The sequence below is a fragment of the Podarcis erhardii genome (genome assembly GCF_964252035.2).
Source record: "Podarcis erhardii genome assembly, chromosome: 17".
Classification (NCBI taxonomy): Eukaryota; Metazoa; Chordata; class Lepidosauria; order Squamata; family Lacertidae; genus Podarcis; species Podarcis erhardii.
In genome coordinates, this window is record NC_138515.1 from 25,429,852 (window position 1) to 25,452,357 (window position 22,506).

The 22,506-nt window shown below is 44.9% G+C and overlaps 1 protein-coding gene across 6 annotated transcripts in view; it reads left to right on the forward strand.

The window, feature by feature from the left end:
* The window catches only part of PSD3 (pleckstrin and Sec7 domain containing 3), a 148,616-nt gene that overhangs the window by 56,025 nt on the left and 70,085 nt on the right, over window positions 1–22,506 (forward strand). For 5 of the 6 annotated variants that reach the window (XM_081844887.1, XM_081844885.1, XM_081844886.1 and 2 more), the window contains 5 exons: window positions 2,847–3,059; window positions 3,189–3,269; window positions 5,022–5,134; window positions 8,356–8,414; window positions 14,330–14,419. In XM_081844887.1, the coding sequence (XP_081701013.1) occupies window positions 2,847–3,059; window positions 3,189–3,269; window positions 5,022–5,134; window positions 8,356–8,414; window positions 14,330–14,419 (556 nt within the window). Of the gene's footprint in view, window positions 1–1,872; window positions 2,176–2,846; window positions 3,060–3,188; window positions 3,270–5,021; window positions 5,135–8,355; window positions 8,415–14,329; window positions 14,420–22,506 lie in introns of those variants that run through there. The other variant, XM_081844888.1, reaches the window with a different exon arrangement.

A 22,506-nucleotide genomic window follows, 5' to 3' on the forward strand; every position in this document is an offset into this window, starting at 1 on the left:
GATCTTCCTTGATAAATTGTATCTCCCCCAAAAAGGGTACTTTTTATTCAGTTAAAGGGGAGAAGAAACAACAGCCGCGAGCGGTAACTTACTTTCACTTTTGATCGCTTTGTTGTTTTCATGCGTCGCTTTGTTGTTTTCATGCGTCTAAGCTGATTGCGAATAGAGAAGCTGGTCTCGTACCTTTCAATTTTTTCATCCGGTTTCTTTCCTTGATTTTAAATTCTTCTTATATCCAATTAAGTCCGAATTTCTTTCAAATCGAGAATTGAAAGCTCTCCTTGCAAGCCCGGGGCTTCGTTTCTCGGAGGTAGCTATGGCCTCCCTGCAACCCGCTCTCCCCCCCGCCGTTCTCGTCACTCTTTTTGAGAGCTACCTGACGGCCGGGAGGTTCGCGTTTCGGCTGCCTGCGGGAACCTGAGTGTCAGAACACCCTCCTGACACTACTTCGAGGGGTCACTGCGCCCTGTGACACCCCCAATCCTCCGAAAAACCCGGGATCTCCCAAGAGGGAAAATCCCCGCTTGCGCTCGGATCGCTGTCAACCGGAAGTCCGTCCGTCAAACAACTTTTATGCTGGCGTAAGTTCCGTAGACGCCCACTGTCAGATTCTACCAGCGACTGACGGAGTCATGCTTTGGGGGCTCCGTTAGTGACTCGGTTTGGTTGACCAGCCAAATACCAGAGGGATCAAGCTTTTACGCACAAGCAGCTCATTATCCCATCACACTTGGATTCCACATTTTGCCCAAGGAGCTCAGGGTAGTGTGTGCCCCTTATTTATACATACAACAACCTTGTGAGGTAGGTAGAGAAAATAAAGTGTGCTTTGCCCAGAAACTTGAATGCAGGCTTCGTTAAGTTCAGATCCAGTGTGCCATGCTAGAGAGTATGCTCAAAACAAAAAGGAATAGTTTAAATGATTTCCACAATGCATGCATATTTATTTGAGAATTTATAGACTACCCTTCTAATAGGTGTGCATATTTGGCGTGGCTTGTATCCAATAAAATAATGTGATTTCATGGTAAGTTCACCACAGAAAATATAGGCTGGAAGACAAAAGTTATCACCAAACAGCAGAAGACTGGAAGGGAAAGGAGATTCCAGCTAAGCACCTAGAAGAACTTTCTGGCAGTAAAAGCTGTTTGATAGTGGAACAGACCCCTGTGAGAGGTGATGGACTCTACTTCCTTGGAGGTTTTTTTTGGCAGAGATTGAATGGTCGCCTGTCATGTATGATCTAGTTGAGATTCCTGTGATGTAGGGGTTAAAAGGTAAAGGTAAGGGTACCCCTGACTGTCAGGTCCAGTCGCGGATGACTCTGGGGTTGTGTGCTCATCTTGCTCTATACGCCGAAGGAGCCGGCGTTTTCTCGCAGACAGCTTCTGGGTCATGTGGCAGCATGCCTAAGCTGCTTCTGGCGAACCAGAGCAGCACATGGAAACGCTGTTTACCTTCCCACCAGAGCGGTACCTATTTATCTACTTGCACTTTGATGTGCTTTCAAACTGCTAGGTTGGCAGGAGCAGGGACTGAACAACGGGAGCTCACCCCGTCGCAGGGATTCGAACTGCCGATCTTCTGATCGGCAAGCCCTAGGCTCTGTGGTTTAGACCACAGCGCCACCCGTGTCAATGTAGGGGTTAGGACTAGGTTATCATCAGGGTCCCTTCTAAATCTACAATTCTATGATTCCAATGACTCAGCTGTTGAGTGCTCAGGTGAGCATTGCTGCCTTCCCTGGTCTTGCATTGGTCTGGGTCTTTAGATGTCACTTACACAAGTGTGTCCAAATATGCCACACCCACTATGGAACAGAATTCCTTGTGATGTAATTTCTGCAGAATGCCACCCGTCTGGAATGTCCAGTGGAACTTCCTCAAGTCATGTGGGGGTGTGCATGGCAGGCATAGATTTCAGCCATCTTGACATGGCGATGATAGAGACCTTTCCCCCTTCTCTGAACTTCCTGGTGCACACCAGTACCAGTTTGGGTTTCCTGTAAACTAACGAGAGGGGATCTCCTAGCTCGCCTCCCTGAAGAGAGAGCGCTGCATACTGCCAGTACATGGGCACACTGCGTGTGTGCCCAGTGCTTAATCTTTGTTTGAGAGGAATGAAAAAACATGAACAAGCCGGTGACGTGGATGGCTCTAATGGGAGATTGAACAGGTATGATAAGATTGGTGCCAAAGTTGAATAAGGGCCATGATTTGATACGACTCGCTTGCCCATAGTAGGTGCTATTAGAAAGGCCTTCATTGGCTTCCCCATATATGTGGTTGACAACTATAACCAGAATTTGAGGAAGGACAGAGGAAGCTCAAGTGAAGAAACTGCTACCTGTGTCCTATACATGGAATTGTTTAGAATTATCTTCACTATTAGCATGTGAACTTTTTCTTCTTATTGTATTAGTTTCCTTTATGCAAAAAAAGAAAAAAAGAAAGTCTCAAAGTGACGTAATAATAATAATAATATTTTTTATTTATACCCCGCCCTCGCCAGCCAAGGCCGGGCTCAGGGCAGCTAACAAGCAATAATAAAAACAAGTTGAATGAATACAACTTAAAAACAAGAGTAAAATACAACATTAAAATATTGAAACATTAAAATATTAAAATGCAGCCTCATCACAGGAGGCAAAAGGAAAAAGAAAAAAAGAAAGAGGGGGAGGGAATAGAACACGAACAGATATTTAAAGAGTAGTGGGACAACCCTTGCTTATTGTTTGATGTAGTCTTCTTTTGCTGTTAAAAGGGATTTCTTCTTGAAAAACATTACTTTTTTAAAAAAGGATATTCACCTCCCCAGTTCCCTTAATATTCCTGTTTGTTTCATAGCAATGCAAGACTGGAATGTACAACGGCGCCAGATGCCGTAGGGGACATGGGAAGCAACGATTTCCTGGAGAAAGATGGGCACGAAAACCTGGGGCACGACTTCATCAATGGGACCACCAGCGGCAATGTGGAAGCAGCCCGGAGGCTGGCAAAGCGTCTGTATCATCTGGATCGATTCAAGCGGTCTGATGTAGCAAAGCACTTGGGGAAAAAGTAAGGATCTGGCTTTCTATCTCAAAGGGTGTTCATGTTGCATCTGCAGAATGATAAAAAAACATGAAAAGTTCACTTTTTAGTAATGTGGCTTGTTTCTTTTCCTTCTTTCTTTTCCTGCGTCTTAAGCAATGAGTTCAGCAAACTTGTCGCTGAGGAATACCTCAAGTTCTTTGATTTCACAGGCATGTCTTTGGATCACTCACTCAGGTAGGAAATCTCTGTGTCTTTTTCTGGGTTGTGTCTCATCCACTGATAATCCTATATGTGCCCATTTTAAGGTGTGCCTTCTCACGCTTAAGGCGGGTTGGCATGATTGCCCCTGACCTACCCAGCAACAAGCCTCTTCCCACTCTGTCCTGGGCCTGACTTGCCTACATGCATTGAATATAATGTATAATCCCGCACACCTAGGCCTTGCTGGCCCATAATCCAGACCTGGCAAGACACCAGCATGGATTCTAGTGTTTTGCATCTATGCATGAACTATTTGTCCACCCTCTGACCTTTCCATCACTTGATTATTGGGAAGCCCCCAGGTTTGCATGCCAGGTATTGAACTTGGAGATTTGTAAATGCAAAGTGTGTTTCTTATGACTGAGCTATGATTCCTTCTCTGCGTATGAGCTTCTTACCCAAGCTGGGGCTTGGAGCAGAATGGTCAGAAAGGAGCAGGAGCTGGAATCTGGCAGACATGATCTGTCAGTCCCTCTTAAGGCCTTTTTTAAGAAACCACAGATAGGTCTGCATTCTCTGTGCTTTGTAATTCTTGAGTGGCGAAGACTTGAAACCCATGAAACACCTTCCTGAACCCCACAAGAGCTTTATTTTTTTAAGAAAAGGAAAAAGAAAGGGGGAAGGGAGAGAATAATAGCAAATTTGGAAAGGCTTGCCATTGTGTGATTCAAAGACTGAGGGAGACAAGAGGTAACAAGATCTCTATGAAATCTATATAGGGAGGGGAGATGAGAGACCCTAACAGCTGTGTTACCTTAAAAAATATACAGCTATTTGGATTAGCTGGATTTTGGAATGTGTATCTGAACAGTGTGTTCTCTCTGCTGGAAGGAAGATTTAAAGGAAGCTCAGCACCCAGCAAGTCCTAAGTGTGTGCGAGAAAGATAGGACTGCATTTGGAGAAAAAGGAATCACAGCCAGTCCTAGCCCCTTCCCTCAAATGTCTGGGGTGCAAGAAGTGTAACAGTGGTTTACACAATCTCTCGTTTTGTGGGGGTTGTATTGGGGTTGTTTTTTCCTTTGCCTCCCCCACCCCCCCTTACTGCGACACATTTATTGAGAAGCAACACATTCTGAGGCTGGGAACAGGTAACAGCTTTTTAAAAGTGGTTTGAGAGAGATAGTACTTCCCATTGCGTTTATACATCTAATTTTTCTCCCACTGTTTCCTCTGCTGAAACAGCTTCTGTGGGTTTTTGGAACAATATTAAAAACCTGCAATATTTGTTTGACTAGGTAGGGGTAAAAGTGGGAGCTGCCAAGCTAGCAGTTTGAAAGCATACCAGTGCAAGTAGATGAATAGGTACCGCTGTGGCAGGAAGGTAAATGGTGTTTCCATGTGCTCTGGCTTCTGTCACAGAGTCCTGTTGCACCAGAAGCGGCTTAGTCATGCTGGCCACACGACCCAGAAAGCTGTCTGTGGACAAATACCGACTTCCTCAACCTGAAAGTGGAGGCAAGCACCGCATCCCATAGTCAATTTTTGACTGGACTTAACCGTCCAAGTGTCCTTTACCTTTTCACTTTACAAAAGTTGGATAATGTTGCACTTTTGAACCATATTCAGTTCTCTGAAAATGCTGTCCTCTGTTTCCAACCTCTGTACAAACATCTTTAAAGGCTACAGAAATTTCTGGTGATTGACTGTAGTAAAATGACTTGACTTGACTTGACTCTTTAAAGGCTGATTTAACTCCCCCCTCCTCTTTTTACATTTTTTCTCAGGACATTCTTCAAAGCCTTTTCTCTTATTGGAGAAACTCAGGAAAGAGAGCGAGTTTTAGTTCATTTCTCCAACAGATACTACCAGTGCAACCCAAATGCCATTTCCACACAAGGTAATTTTACTTCCATTGCTTTTAAAACATTTCCCTACCTACCTTTCCTCAGGCAGAATTCTAGGTGGCTAGCAACAGTAGAAAATTAAAGCAACATCACAGTAATGCAAAGATAATAATGCAGGAATGACAACAAAGTCAAGGGAAAACAAACGCACCCACTCAAAGCAATTCCCAGTAAAATTAGAACAATTTCCCAGCGAAGCATAAACTCACTGAAGGCCACAGTTTGGCTTTGGCACTTGTCAGATCAAACGGTCACTGTGATTGCAACTGAGTCACTCCAGTCTTTTGAGATCTAGTTGGGGAACAAAGGAAACCTAGAAAACTCAAAGCAATAAGGCAAGATAGAATATGCTATTTGTTGTCAGGTTCAAGAATTGGTTAGGACTAGTGTTAGGTATTTCCATTTACAGGAGGGAGATACCTGGATAGCAGACCCCCCCCCCGCCACCTGATGCTCTCTAGATGTTTTGGGCCACAGCAATCCCAGCCAGCATCTGAAGAGCTCTGGCTTGGGAAATGATTAATAATAATACATCATATTTGGGTGTTGAATGCCCTTGTCTCCCACTTACAGCACCATATTTTCTGCCACATTGTTTGGTGTATGTGGACCAGCTTCTTTCTCTCTCTATGAGGAATGTATTTTAAAGAGGTGGGCTGCTGGTGTGTGCTGAACTCTGCCCCTGTGCTTTTGCCCTGTAGCTCCTTGGCCTCAGGTGCTTTTCTCCCAGCTAGGTTCAATGGAGCAAAAAAGTACCGGGGTGGTTGGACTGCACAGCATATAATCAGCAGGTGTGGGTGGGTTCTGCACCACCTGATTTTGTGCCTCTTTGCAGCCATTTGTTGCACAGGTGACCTAAGGGAGCACACCCAAACCTCTAGATGTGTCTCAGTCATTGTCACATGCAGTCTGAGCTAAGAAGCTGAACAGAGAACCACATTTAAAACTTTCCTCTACTATGAACTCAGTGCAGGACTCTGATCAAATCCAATTGAATCTCCCCACTCCCCACATCTGCAGTGGGTTAACAACAGCAGCAGCAGCAGCAGCAGCAGCAGCAACAGCAACAGCAACAGCAACAATAGTAATAGTACTGGCCTGCCTCACAAGACTTACTGAGATAAAATTAACACCCTAAAGCACTATAGATATGCTATACCATCCATGAAGCATTATATCTTGTCCCACTTCTCTCTCCTTCTTTGCCACCAAAGGCTTTCCTGAGCCCTTCTGGTCCCATCTTACCTGTCTCTCTTCTGCCACTCTGGCTGTCCTTTGGCTGATCTCTGACCCTCCATTCCCTTCTCCTGCTTTGCTCTGCTGTTCAGGATAAGTAGTGATGAGGATATGCCCAAGGCAATGTTGATCTCCATTTATCTGTAGCCTGTCCTACATTACTAGGGATGCAGGTGGCTCTGTGGTCTAAACCACTTAACCTCTTGGGCTTGCTGATCAGAAGGTCAGCGGTTCAAATCCCCGCGACGGGGTGAGCTCCCGCTGCTCTGTCCCAGCTCCTGCCAACCTAGCAGTTCAAAAGCACACTAGTGCAAGCAGGTAAATAGGTACCGCTGTGATGGGAAGGTAAACGGAGTTTCTGTGTGCTCTGGTTTCCATCATGGTGTCCCGTTGCGCCACATGACCTGGAATGCTGTCTATGGACAAACGCCAGCTTCCTCGGCCTGAAAGCGAGATGAGCGCCGCAACCCCATAGTCAGCTTTGACTGGACTTAATCGTCTAGGGGTCCTTTACCTTTACCCTTTACCTATCCTACATTACTATTAAAAGCATATCCCACTTTCCTTTCCTGCCATGGACTCTTATCCAGGTACTGATCACATTCACACCTTGGTTTCCCAAGTCCTACAGTACAGTATTGGGGTACTCCCAGATGATTTAACTGTAAATAGCTGCAGTAATCTCTGAAGGCAACAGTAGTGACCACTAATGATCTAAACTGAATATATAACATGTAACTCCAGATGCTGGAAATAAACAACATGGGGTAACTGTTATTGCTGAGCCCAGCTTTCCCACTTGTGCCAGGCACTGTCTCTCAGCATAACCTACCTCACAGGGTTGTTGTGAGGATAAAATGGGGAGCTGGAGAGCCATGTGTACTACTTTGATCTCCCTGGAGGAAAAGGTGGTGTATAAATGTAATAAATAAACAAACCAATAAGACATTAAAAAAATAAATATGCCCAGCCACTTTGGAGGCAGCACTGAGTTGATGGAACAAGGCAGTTATTTTCTTCTCCAGTTATTCCTCCTCCTTTGTGCATTTGCTTTATAGAATAAGGCAGCACCCCCACCCCAAGCATCCTATGATTTAATGTCATTGGGGGAGCACAACGAGAGAATGAAAAGGAAAGGCAAAGGTAACAAGGCGAACAAGTGCAGTTACATAGGCTTCTTTAGTTTCTATTGGAGGAGAGTGGATTAAGGAATTTAGTTAATGGCTTTTGTGATGATGTAGGTTTAAAGACAGGGAGGCAGTGAAAGACAGGAGTGCCTGGCGTGGCCTGGTCCATGGGGTCATGAAGCGCCAGACACGACTAATCAACTAAACAACAGCAACAAAGTTTAAAGACAGGAATTTAATGGGGGCAGGAACAGAAAGAGGTGGCAGCCTATGGGTGTTCTGCGGGGGTGGGGTTGTTGTTAAAGGCATCAAAAGGGCCAATCCTTTTACATTGAATTTGGGCTAGTCTGGTGTTAGGGACAATGACTTCAGTGAGACTGAATTTGGTTAAAACCATTGGCTTAACTGGACTGTAGATTGGGTTGTTAAAAGTCAGACAAAACCTTTGGAAGGTCAGCTTACATGGCTGAGGTTGATATTCACGGATCTTTGACATTTGTGGAGCTTTCCTTCAAAGCGTTTGGGTCCTAAACTTTAGGAGGTTTCACCTCCCTCCCCCCCCCACAAAGGAACAAATTGGGCTAGCTGTTTCTCCCTTCCTCCTTATCAACCCTTATGACTTCATCTCATGAGACGGTCTCTCTTGATTAATGCCATGTATTTCTTTATAAGCAAATTGCTTTTGGAAGAAGAAGGGAGTGTTAATTAGGCTTCAGGGGGGTCCCAACTCAACGTGAATCATTCTTTCAGAAGCAGATGTGAGTAGTAGGAAGTGTGATTTCTCTCCCCCACCCCACCTGCCTGTGTGACTTTCTGTGTGTCATGCTTGGGGTGTTTTTCCCCCCCTACAGATGGAGTCCATTGCCTCACATGCGCAATCATGCTGCTGAACACTGACCTCCACGGCCATGTGAGTATTCTGCAAATTGTCCTGTTTGCTCAGAAATTTTGACCTGCTCTTTCAGTATGCTTGTTGTGGTTGAGTACTCACTGCTCAAGTCCTCGCAGGCTCGGGTTGAAGCAGCCAGAAAGATTTCAGGTGACATTAGCAGGGGTGGAAGGCAATTGTGTGAAGAGCTTGTGAAACTGGCAAGGGAGCCAAAACCAATATGAATGTGTCCCATAAGAATGAGGGTCAGGCTGGATACAGTGAATCGGGCAAGTCTGGAAACCCAGTAGCTCGTAACAGGAAGGCAGGTAGAAGAACAGTTTCACAAGCACAGAGGACCAGCCAGATTTCGGGCACCAGAAAATCGCCCAGACTAATGGATTTCAGGAGACCCTGAAAGATGCAATGCAAGGAGTGGATTGGGATAGGCTCTCCTTGATCACCTGATTTCCTTACTTAGGGTGATGTGCCTGAAAAGCTGGTTGTTCCCTCTTGGCCCCAGTTGTATAGGGAGCTGATGTCTGGCCTGCCAGACCATTCAAGCCCCAGTGCAAGCAGAGCTTGTAAATCATCCTCACAGCACAAACTACTCCCACTTCAGAATCTGAATGCTTGGCATCCCTGGCTTGTGCACAAAGGGAGGCTATATATAGATGGCAACTTCTCAGAGATTTGGCAGCCATATTACAGAGCCATTCTTATCCAAGATACAAATGGTCATGTTTTTTTCTTTGTCCTACCAGGACCTCTGTCAACCAAATTCTGTCATGCTTATTTAGCTGTACTCTGGGGGAAAAAACTGTCAATAACTCTACAGAAGTGTGAGCGTCATTTCTGCAGGAGACGCGCATAAGTTTTGTTGTGGCTGTTTCTCGTGCTTAGCAGAAAGTTCACGTGGGCGCTAACACACAACCATATACCCCAACAGTTTTGAACAACTATTTTAAAATGAGTTTTTAAAAATGTTCTTATGTGACCTTTAAAAAAGAAAAAGTAGAAAGCTGTTTCTTATCTCAACTGTTTGGCCTGGGTTGGGGTTAAAACTGACTGGGACGATAGTTGTGTGCAACTTGGTCACATTGTTGACAGGCTTCCCACAACTATGGCAAGTGCCTGCAGCTGAGAGTGGCTGAAAAGAGAGTAGTGACTCACATTAGGTTTGTACAGTTACCCACCAGCCAAGGCTGGATCAGTGTTAGTGACCTCATAGAGGTGAGGGGGCAGTCACTCTTCTTGCTTCATTAAAGTTAAAAAGGAAAGAGAAAAGATCTACACGTATCCTGAATATTAAAATGTAATTTTCCCCGGCATTGCTTTGCTGCAGTGTCAGGATAACTTACGGGCACTAGGTGGCAGAACATGCATAGCGTTCTCTGAACTGTTCATGCATCATCAGATGAATGTGCAAATTCCTATCTGGGCCTTGCATTTTAAATCCACATGTAAAACAGGTATCACCATTGGCCAGAAAGCAAAGGGTCACATACTTGAGCTCCGGCTGTCTGGGTAAAGAAGAGGTCAGATGCCAAGAGGCCCACCTGAACCAACCTGAAACTAGCTACCTAATTTCCTGCTTGTTTCCCTGAGTGCCAGAAAAGGTCTCTTGTTTTGGGCAACTTTCTGCTCTCATCACAAACTTAGGGCTACGTATAAAATAGGGTTACCAGACGTCCCTGTTTCCTGGAGAGAGTCCCCGTATTTGCGAATAAGTCCCCGGACAAATTCCATCCTCGGAATGTCCCCGGATTTCATCTAATGTCCCCGGGAACCGCAGCAGCGGCAGTCTCAGCAGCCTGGAGCAGTTGGCTCTGGCTGGCTTCAGGAGCTGCTTAGAAGTCCCCGTATGATGGTGGTGCAGGGACTCTAAGATGCAGCTTCCGGGCTGCCTCCACCTTCCCTCCATAAGGCAGTGTGAAGCCTCGCTTCCCAGCTGAGGGATCCCTGCCCCCTGCTGCTTGCACGCAAGTAGGAATGGGATTGGGGCTGCTCCGATGGAAAGGGAGGCATCACGCTGCCTGAGCCGAGCCGCTGCTGCCACTCTCGGCCCTCCTTCTCCGCCTTGTATGCCTGACCCACCCCATTACCACCAAAGAACGAACAACTCAGGGGCTGCCCAGGCTCTTGGAAAAAGGAGATAGAAGCCTCAGAGGAAGGGGAAACGTGGTGGTTGAGGTCAAGGCGGCGGCTGCCCCTCTGCCACCGCCATCGTTGCAGCACCAACATCCCGAATGTGTATTAATTAATTAATTAATTAATTAAAGTGTCCCCGGATTCACTGGAAAAAACAACTGGTAACCTTAGTATATGGACTGTAACTCTTATTTGTGGTGGTGGCATTTCACTGAATTTCTTTACAGGGGGTTAGAAATTCCCCCAAGAGTTTTATGTGGTTGGGACTTGCCATCAGTGGTGGCAAGTCCCATAGCTTTTTAAGGGCACAGCTTTTCTTAAGGGGTAGGATGTAGGGGAGAGGGTTGTTAAAAAAAGAGAAAAGAAGCCTTTTGGCTTGACTTCATTGCAAACTCAACCCTATTTTCCCAGAGCTGCTCTTCTCAGTTAAGTTTCCATCGCCTTCTTTCTGTTGCCGCCCTCTGTCTCATTTGCCCACACTCCCATTTAATTCTGCTGGCTGCGGCAACTCATGTGGTTTTGTGAATGACATCATGATGTACTTCGGATCTGATGATATCACATATGCTCATCAACAAAATTATGTGGAGTGCCACAGCCAGTAGGATTAAGCAGCCACCTGGGCAAGTGAGGTCGAGGAGAACGGAGGCGGCAATGGAGAAGAAGGGAAATGGCGCCGAGTAGCAGCACCAGCCAGGAAAACAGAAAGGGTGTCGAACAGCATTGAAACCACACAAATATTTGTTAAGGTGAGTAGTTTGCTGTTAATCTGGCTGTTGTGAATGAGCAGGTTCTGAAGTTGCTTGCACAAGCTGCTTCCACATGGTTTTTAGCATTTTGCTTCTCCCACTACAACTCCCAGTCACTACCTGAGGGACCCATGGCTTTGGGGGGAGTGCAGGGGACTTCACTAGGGAGTTGGAGAGCAGAAGAGCCCCTCTGCCTGCATACTCTGGACTGAAATCCAGTATGATTTGGTGATTTAGCCATTGGTGAAGCCTGAGAGATACGTAACTGGAGATTTGCTTTCCAACATTTTAGATGGCATCTGAAGCTGAAATGCACTTCCTTTCTGCCATGTTGTTTTGCTAAGTGTGAGAAATGCGTAGGGCCAACTTGATAAAGCAATATTTTCCCATCACTTTTGTGCCTTCCCTTTCCTTCGGAATGCTTATCCTAACTGATAATACTTTTTGTTTTTTGTATTGCATTGTTTTTCTAGGTGGTAAGTTGGGCATTTATTGCTTGGAATGTAAAACATAGCTTGGAATGCATTTAACCAGGTTATTTGTTTCCTAACTATAATCCAGTGCTTCATCCTGTAAGCATGTATCAGGATTTATTTATTTTTTAAAACTGTTTTTTAAAATTTATATACATCGTTTTTCCTTCTTTCTTTTTGAGCCCAAAGTGGTTCGCTGTACATGAACACACCCATCAATTGCATTATATTTCCATGTATAAGGCACCCTCATGTATAAGACGACCCCTAGTTTTTTGAACCCAAAATTAAGGGCGGGAAACCCTAAAATAGAAGTAACGTTCTGGACAGTCTGCAGCAGCAAGTTGCTGATCTTTCTTTGGGCAATCGCCATCCAAGTTTCCAGCATGAGGTGCATGCAGTGCATGGTGGTGCAAAGGCAGTGGCTAGAGCACCACATGCTCCCCCTTGGCGGTGGCTGCTGCTGTGGGGAAAGGAGGCTCCTGAATCGGACGCGAGGGAGAGCCTAGGGAAGGCAGCGCCCGCTCTATGCCAGCCCATGCCGCTGAGCAAACCTAGCTGAGGAAAGTGGTGAACGGGCTGGGGGTTTGAGAGGGGAAGAGAGAGAAAAAGGAAAGAAGGGCGACGAAAGGTAGCCAAGGCAATTCTCGGTGGCGGCTGCTGCTCTCGATCCGGTGGTCAATAATAATATAATAATAATAAATTATTATTTATACCCCACCCATCTGGCTGGGTTCTAACAAAACACTAAAATACAATAACCTATTAAACATTAAAAGCTTCCCTAAACAGGGCTGCCTTCAATCAGATTTAAATTTCTCTTTGACATCTGGTGGGTGTTCCACAGGGCAGGTGTCACTACCAAGAAGGCCCTCTGCCTGGTTCCCTGTAACTTGGCTTCTCTCAGTGAGGGAACCGCCAGAAGGCCCTCAGCGCTGGATCTCAGTGTCCGGGCAGAACGATGGAGGTGGAGACACTCCTTCAGGTATACTGGACTGAGGCCGTTTAGGGCTTTAAAGGTCAGCACCAGCACTTTGAATTGTGCGAGAAACGTCCTGGGAGCCAGTGTAGGTCTTTCAAGACAGGTGTTATATGGTCTGGGCGGCTGCTCCCAGCCACCAGTCTAGCTGCCACATTCTGGATTAGTTGTAGTTTCCGGGTCACCTTCAAAGGTAGCCCCACTTAGAGCGCATTGCAGTAGTCCAAGTGGGAGATAACTAGAGCATGCACCACTCTGGCAAGACAGTCTACAGGCAGGTAGGGTCTCAGCCTGCGTACCAGGTGGAGCTGGTAGACAGCTGCCCTGGATACAGAACTGACCTGCGCCTCCATGGACACCTGTGAGTCCAGAATGACTCCCAGGCTGCGCCCCTGGTCCTTCAGGGGCACAGTTACCCATTCAGGACCAGGGAGTCCTCCACACCTGCCTGCCTCCTGTCCCCCCAAAACAGTACTTCTATCTTGTCAGGATTCAACCTCAATCTGTTAGCCGCCATCCATCCTCCAACCCCTCCAGACACTCACACAGGACCTTCACCGCCTTCACTGGTTTCGACTCGATGGCCCTTGTGGTCTCTTCCAACTCTATGATTCTATGATTTGAAAGAGAGGTAGAGCTGGGTATCATCCGCATACTGATGAACACCCAGCCCAGTGGGGCTTCAGGAGGCTAGCCAGTCACCAGCGCACAGCCCAGAGAGGGAGGGAAAAGAGGAGGTGGTGGCCCCAGGGAACGCCTTAGCCCACCCAAGCTAAAATCCCAAACATTTGCTCAAATATTTTAAACCTCACCCACCGATGCCCATGTTCTGTGTATAAGATGACCTCCATTTTTTTACTTCCTTTTTTTAAAAACAAAAAAAATATGGTGCATAGTGCAAGTGCTTGAATTACACAGGGCTGTATGAGAAGGAGGTCCAGGGTTCCCACTTTCACCAGGTTTTGGATCCAGCTTGGTTAAAGAGGAACCCTGGTTTGCTTTCAAAGTGGCTTAATGTTGCTGTTGATGAAATGGTCTTGATCTCACAGTCCACTGGCTGAAAAAGAGGGCTTTAAAAGAAACCTCATAATTGGCAATTGAAAAGCTTCTTTCCCCTCTTTTGGAAATTAATTTTGTACAGATATGTTCCATTTTTGTGAGGTATATACCATAACTTTCTTTTCAGCTTGTCAATTTCAAGTTCTTGCTCTGGCCGCATGATTCCAGCTTTTGTTTGTGGCAAGCCCTTAACGTTCTTGGAATGCAACTCAGTTCCATAAAGTGCTTTGATAGCCATGGTTGAAAAGCCTGTGCAATTGTTAAGATTCATCACCACCATTATCCTAGCAGGATCACTTTCCCACTGATTCCCCCTTTCCCAGTAGGGTTGCCTGTCTATGCTGATTTGTATTTTGCAGCTATGTTCATGCAGACACCCTTACAATGTCTCTTACCCTGGGATTGCTGCTAACAACTTGGTTTTTAACTTAACATGGGGGGGGGGGAATATCAATTAGAGCTTTTAATATGCAACTCATTTTATAGGCTACTGTCCTTTTCTTTCCTGAGAATTGCATTAATATTTATGTGTCATTTATCTTTCAGAATATTGGCAAAAAGATGTCCTGTCAAGAATTCATTGCCAACCTTCAGGGAATGAATGAAGGCAAAGATTTCCCAAGGGAACTCTTGAAGGTGAGGCACTATATTATCCTTCCGTTGTGGGAATACAACATTAACTCTAACTCTGCCGTCGGCCTGTGCTAGGGTGATGCTTTCAAAATGATCAAGCTTCTTGTATTTTAATGATTTTTATTTTTTCGTTAGAGTGAATGGTAATACATTGATAGTGCCTGCTATATGCCGATCACATTTATCTTTGCTATTCTACGGTTATGGACATTTACTTTGACCATTCCTAGTGCAGCTGTTCCCATACTCTGCACTGGGAGAGGGGCTGAAGACATTACACCAGCACGTTGGATTCTGCTGCCATTCTAGGACAGGGATGGACAAGCCTGAGGCTTGAAGGGCCTCCTTTGTTTTTGGTTTTTACTAGAATCTCAAGCTTCACCAGAGCCAATTGATGGTGCATGGTGGCTTTTGGATATTTAGGACGATATGCACCTTAAATAGTTTTGCACAAGCAATTATTGCTTACTCAATGGGACTTCCCCCCTCTTCCCCTCTCCTTGCTCTGCTTGCACCTTGTGTCATCCTGAAGTCTGCTCCAAGGGGTTGGGGAAACCTCCAGAACAGATTTAGGGGTGCAGGAAGGAGGAGGGGAGAACCTTCAATTGCACTAATGGAATGTTCTCCTTAGTTCTGGGTTGAATTCTCCCAGTAAGGCTGTATCCACTGATAGTCATATTCAGAGTAAGCCCATTGAAAGTAAAGGGTCTGACTAACTTAGGCTTCTTAATTTCAGTGGGTCTACTTGGAATAGGACTAGCATTGAATACAACCCTTAGCATTAAGCAAATGTTTAGAGCAGACATTTGTTTTCAGGATTAGATCTGACCTGACAGTCGTTTCTCAGGCATATGTGCACGCACACACATAGTTTTCCTGCAAGCTCTTTCTTGGTTCAGTAACCTAATGGGGGTGGAGGACCATTTTCGTGGTTGCTGCTGTTTAAACCATTGGGAGACAAAACCTCACTTGCCAATCTACTAAAAACTACTCCCATGGATCTCCCAGTAGATCACGATCTGCCTATCCCTGCAATATGGTACCTGGAGCAGGAAAATGTGACGCACCATTGATGTGTCACGGCTGCCAGTGCTTACCCAGCAGCATTGCACCAAGGAAGGAAGTTATAGATGAACCAACGTTCTCTGATGCAGCGTGGGTTATGGGTGCAGCAGTACCCAGAAGCATCATCATTGCCCAGAAAGCACAATCCCACCCCTGAACCCTGACTCACTGAACAAAGAGGAGGACGGGATGTCAGCAGGCAGTGCTAATATACTATCTCACAGTTGGAAACAGAATACCTGCCCTTTCTTTCTAGTGTAAGAGTGAACAGTGCACCTCCAGTTTTAATTTAGAAAACGTGTGGCTTGAGTATCAAAACTTTGGCAAACATTGCCTTAATATTAAAAAGGTAAAGGGACCCCTGACCGTTAGGTCCAGTCGCGGATGACTCTGGGGTTGCGGCGCTCATCTTGCTTTACTGGCCGAGGGAGTCGGCGTACAGCTACCGGGTCATGTGGCCAGCATGACTAAGCTGCTTCTGGGGAACCAGAGCAGCGCACGGAAACGCCATTTACCTTCCTTCCTTACCTATCTATCTACCTGCACTTTGATGTGCTTTCGAACTGCTAGGTTGGCAGGAGCAGGGACTGAGCAACAGGAGCTCACCCCGTCATGGGGATTCAAACCGCCGACCTTCTGATCAGCAAGTCCTAGGCTCTGTGGTTTAATGCACAGCGCCACCCGTGTCCCTTTGCCTTAATATTAGTCCATGCTTAAGTGTTCCGAGAATCATGGATCTGGTGTGTGTTTTTACAGGAAAATGAGTTTAGAGGTGTGAGTGAAATTGTTTCTGGCCCAGTTGTGTTCGCAGGCATCTTAGCATGCCTCAGACCTCCATGTGCTTGTTGATCAATAAGATCAGAACAGAAGAAACTGAATTCCTCGCCAGGCTTCTTGATCAGGACTGTTTTTATGCATCATTGGAACCTGCATGGCACCAGAGGCCAGATGTAGCAAGGACAATGCACAACAGGGGCCGTTTGTTCATTTACGAATCCCAGTCCAATAAGGTATATAGAAGCAGATCTTGCTTCAGCACTTGAATTGTCCAAACTGGATTGAGACTAGCAAGTGCCTTGTGTAATAAGCGAAAGCAGAGAAAGCCAGACAGGCTTTTTATTAGAAAGCTAAGGCTGCCTGCGGAGTATTTATGGTAACAGGTTTTTTTCTAGGTAGCTTTGGAAAGAAGGTGCCTTTGGGCTTTTACATTTGAATGGAAGATATAATTTGAGATCGGGACATTCTGTATGGTACACATTACTGCTTTTCTCCCCTTGCGTGCCGAGTTGTATATGTGTTCACTCAATTTGTTCCAGCAGACGAATCTGAATAGTTGGTGAAGCTTGAGTTTGAGGTGCTGAACATTCCCCATTGTCGGCACTAATAGGAATGTTTCTCTTTCTTTTGTCCGATTTGCTTGTGTAGGAACTGCTGTTTGCTACTGCATTTGGTTTGCAATGGAAGATTTTTTAAAAAATGATGTTTTGATGCACAAAGAAGTGTGACTTGAAGTCTTGTAACACCAGCAAAGGAAGACTTATGTTGATTTTTTTGTCTTTCCTTTTGTTGTGACCCTGAATGAAACATATTGATACTTGGAATCCAAAAGTGCTGTGTACTGTTGATGCCCCCTGCACTGCAGTTAGAATCTGGAGGGTAAACTGGCCTAGAATATGGTCTAGGGAGGGTTAGGAATAGCAAATAATTTCTATCTGTGAAGCAATTAGGGTCTAGGCCTGAGCGGAATTGGGATGGGAGAATTACGGAAAGTTTCAGGTAAGCTGCTATAAGTTCCTTAGAGGGTGGGTGAGAAATGAGTGCAAGAAACAAGCCTAGTCCAACTTTACTCAGTGCTGGATTTCTCTGCAGTAGAAGTGGCCAGCTTGGTGCTCTCCCGATATTGAGGGCTACAGCTCCAATCCGCTCCAGCCAGCATAGCCAGCAGTCAAGGGATGATGGGGAGTTGTAGTCCGCAACATCTGGAGGGCTTTCCTGTGGCTTTCCAATTTTTTCCACTTTGAGGGAGGCCTCTCCCCTGAAGAATCTACCTGCATGCTGCAAATAGGTTTGTGGGGCATATTCTAGGAGAATACAGTGGTACCTCAGGTTACATATGCTTCAGGTTACACACTCCACTAAGCCAGAAATAGTGCTTCAGGTTAAGAACTTTGTGTTATGTACTGAAGTTCTCACCCTGGGCCAGCAGGGAGATACTGTAGATAGTTATGCAAATGAAGGATCGAAAGTGACGCTCAGTGATTGGATAGTTTTAGAAAGTTGTTACAGTAACGTGGTACTGGAGCTCTATATAAGCAGGCTGACTGAGCCCTTCAGTTCAGTCCTGTTCTGGCCTGTGAATAAACAAGAGCTGTTTGAGGAATCGCTGTGTCGTCTGATATGTTCACCCACAACTTAACACTTTGCTTTAGGCTAAGAACAGAAATCAGGCTCCAGCGGTGTGGCGGCAACAGGAGGCCCCATTAGCTAAAGTGGTGCTTCAGGTTAAGAACAGTTTCAGGTTAAGTGCGGACCTCCGGAACAAATTAAGTACTTAACCCGAGGTACCACTGTACTCATCTTGCCCAGGGTACTTGGGGGGGGGTGTCTCAGTGTTTGCCCACATAAACTGTAGAATACAGTCTGTACCCTCCTACAGCTGCATTGAAGGGGCTTGGACTTGATGACCATTGGGGTCCATTCCAACTCTGCAATTCTATGATATACTTTTAATAAATAAAATAAAAGTGAAACTGGTGCTTTTATTTAGGCTGGTACCATTAGGTGGAAGAAGATCAGCTCTTAAGCCTCAGCAGCCCAAAATAATTTCCAGCCAATATGTTTTGGGGCAGAAAGGCCTAGCTCTGACGAAGGTTGCTCATCTGGTCTCCTCACATTCCTCCCTGGTTCCCTAGATTGGAGCCGCTGCTTCTTGCTTGGCTTCTGTCCTAGACAAGTATGTAGGAATTATTCAAGCATGTGTTTTTAAAGATACTGGCTCTGGCTGTTTGTGACTGAGAAAGCTTCAGCCAATGTTGACAAATCAGCTTATTTATAATGCTGTCTTGGAGAGGTGCAGCGGAATGGCCCCAGACTCTAATTACAGGCTCTTATTGACTGGATCGATCTCTAGCGCCGTATTTAAGCAGCCCACTTAGTGTAATAAAGGCAGCTTCCTCTTCATCCTTCTCTCCCAGATGTATATCTTTCTGCGAGCAGATTGTACTTTTTATGACCATATTCCAGACATAGTCCTCCCAGCTGCTCTAAATGAATTGGCCAATATCCCCCAGTTCCTTCAGCTGGAATGAAGATTAAAGACCTGTCTAGGCTAAACGTGTGGCGAGGATGTTGCATTCCATCAGATCTCTGGCTGGTGTAGCTCAGTTCTAAAAAACCCGACGACGGTTGCCTTAATTTGGATGTGCCTTGCATATCTTCTGAAATGAGAAGAGAAAGGAGGTTGTTGAACTTCCTTTGTTCCTTCTTACATTTGGTCAAATAAACTCAAGTCTCTTGTGAAAGGGGGCTTATTTGTATGTTATATAAAGGGATTAAATGGTTCCTCTGGTAAGAGTTTTCAGGTGTGGGCATGCAGCACCAGGGGAGATTTGATTTAAATAAAATTGATTCACGATTTAAATCACGATTTAAATGACTAGTCAGTAAGACTTGATTTAAATCATTTTCCTACATTTTTCTACATTGTTGCTGATATAATCTTAATATTTACAACCAGATGAAGTTTTCATTTTTGGAATAATAAATTTTCAGAGTAGTTTTTACAGCCATTTCAAAAATTACTGATTTGGTTGTACTATTTGAAAGACAAGACAGATCATTGTGAAATCATTGTGAGGTTTAATAAGTTAACTGTTTATATTTGGACAACTTTTCTGCTGTACTTTATTGGAGGGAAAAAATAAATCATTTCCTTAATAACAATTTAAACAACTTATTTAACTAAAACAATAACATTATAGCATATGTATCCATGTTTGTTAACTGATGTGGTTAAACAAAAAAACAAAAAAACTTAGACTGAGTTTTAGCACACATGAAAAACTTAAAACAAATCCTTATTTCCTTTGAATAGCCTTTTTGGACTATAATATAACTTAAATAGAAAACTATATTTAGAAAGATTTTTCCTCCAAAAGCATTTTATTTTAAAAATCCAATTTAAATTTTAAAAATCCAATTTAAATTTTAAAAAAACCCAATTTAAATTTTTTAAAAATCTGTTTTTTAATTATATATATATATTTAAAAATCATTGATTTTTTTCCACCCTGTGTGCCATGCATAGAACAAAACCAGCTCTTTTCTAATCTCTTGCATGGGAATGGCTGCAGTGTAGCTCAGGACCATGGGGGAAGGGGAGCCCCCGCTGCAGCTCCTGCAGGGGGCGGGGGGGTCACTGGCAGAGGGAGAAGCTGGTGTCTGGAGTTTCTCACATTACATTGTGACTTGGGAAGGAGCAACATTGCAAGAACGTGGCCAGAACTGCCTTGTTCCACCTTGCAACCACTTTTATCTGGAACTGTGAAGCATCTTTCTGATGCTACAAACAGAAAACTTTGGTCATGTTTGGTCAAGAGTATTAATCTCTAGGGCAGGCATCCCCAGCCTGTGGCCCTCCAGATGTTTTGGCCTACAACTCCCATGATCCCTAGCTAACAGGACCAGTGGTCAGGGATGATGGGAATTGTAGTCCAAAACATCTGGAGGGCCGAAGGTTGGGGGTGCCTGCTCTAGGTGCTGTCTGTTTTGGAGGTATGGTTTCTGGCAGTTTTGGGTAAGTTTACGGCTAAAGTGTGATTATTTAGGGAACAATTTAAAAGAGACAAATTTTACAGCATTCGGTCTGACCGTTGCTTGCTTATATAGCAGAATCAGAAGATCTTAACAGAACAGTAGTGCAATACACATTTATGTGAAACCAGTAACATACACAGTGACTTATCATAGAATTGTAGTGTTGGGAGGGACCCAAGGGTCATCTAGTCCAACCCCTTGCAATGCAGGAATTTCAACTAAAACATCCATGACAGATAACCATCCAACCTCTGCTTATGAAGGAAAGTCCATAACCTCCCAAGGGAGACTGTTCCACTGTCAAACCGCTCCTATTTATGATGTAGTAGACATTTATGTGAGGCAGCAGACAGATAAGAATCTCATTTTTTATTTTTCATTTGATTAATATATGTATTATGAAAAGAAGTGCTGGAAAAAATTCTAGTTGTTTGCAATTATATCTATCTCGTTAAATTCAATTGAGTTCCTATTGAACAAGAGAAAAGAAAGCCCCATTTGGGATCTGATGCATAAAGATGTAGAAAGAAAGTTACGTGTTGCAGGGAGTTAACACAGGGCATAGTAAGCCCATGGAACTTGCTGCCACAAGGTGTGGTGATGGTCACCAATTTAGAAGGCTTTAAAAGGGATTAGACCAGGGGTCAGCAAACCTTTTCACCAGGGGGCCAGTCCACTGTCCCTCAGACCTTGTGGGGAGCTGGACTATATTTTGAAGAAAAAAATGAACGAATTCCTACTCCCCACAAATAACCCAGAGATGCATTTTAAATAAAAGGACACATTCTACTCATGTAAAAACACGTTGATTCCTGGACCGTCCATGGGCCGGATTTAGAAGGCGATTGGGCCGGATCCGGCCCCTGGATCTTAGTTTGCCAGTGTGGTGTAGTGGTTAAGAGTGGTGGACTTGTAATCTGGTGAACTGGGTTTGCTTCTCCGCTCCTCCACATGCAGCTGGCTGCTGGGTGACCTTGGGCTAGACATACTTCTCTGAAGTCTCTCAGCCTCACTCACCTCAGAGTGTTTGTTGTGGGGTAGGAAGGGAAAGGAGAATGTTAGCCGCTTTGAGACTCCTTAGGGTAGTGATAAAGCGGGATAACAAATCCAAACTACTCCTCCTCTTCTTCTTCTTCTTCTTCCTCTTCTTCTTCTTCCTCCTCCTCCTCCTCCTCCTCCTCCTCCTCCTCCTCCTCCTCCTCCTCCTATGGATTAGACAACATAATGTAGGATAAAGCTATAAGTGGCTATAAGCTATAAGTCCTGATGGTTATATGCTACCCCAAAGATCAGAGGCAGCATTCTCTGAAATACCAGTTGCTGGTGGGGTGGGAGGCAGAAGGGGGGGGGCATAGCTTGCTTGTGGTGTTCCAGAGGGGCATATGGTTGGCCCCTGTGAGAAACAGGATGCTGGGCTGGAGAAGCTTTTGGAATGCTCTTGAAACATGTCTGCAGCTGATAAGCTGATAATGCTGCCAATGGAAAATAGATGTGGCAGTCTGCCCTTCCTCAAGGGCATTTTTCATACAACTTAAGAGGCTCAGGTATGTGAAACATCACTTTCTAAATTAAATATGGGAGGTGGCTTAGAGGGAACTCCTGAATACCTACAGCCTCCTTTTCCCCAAAGCCTCCCAATGTTTCCTATTGGATTTGCTTGGTATCTGTGGGCCCACCAGATGGCACTAGGCCACTGTGGTAGCAGCACACCAGTTGTGTTGGACTATCTTATCTCCTGTGGGACTAGAGACGCCCACTGCCTGTAATTAATAATAAAACAGGAAGCGTGGAATAGATTTTATCTCTGAGTCATAGCTCTCCCTCTTTCTCTAGCTCTAGTCCCATTTTGGAGGTTTCTGCTTCATCAGTAGCTGCATCTGAAGGAATGGTGTAGTCTCTTAATAATCTTTCTGAAGGTTTAGTAATAGATGGTGGGGGTCAATTCTACTTTTCTAGAAGAAGAGCTCACCACGAACTTCTCCCTTGTTCTCTTAGAATGCCAATGGTGTCCACCTGAGAGGTGGATGAGATGAGCTCCTGTGAACTCTGGCTGAAAAAAAGCTCTGGTGGTAATCATAAGAAGCTATAAAACTATAGAGTTGTTTTTTTAGAAAAATTAACCCTATGAGTTAAACTTGGCACCAATAGCTCACTGTATAGCTCTGACCACTTGGCCACCTTGCTCCTCCCTCTCCCCATCCCAGTAAGCA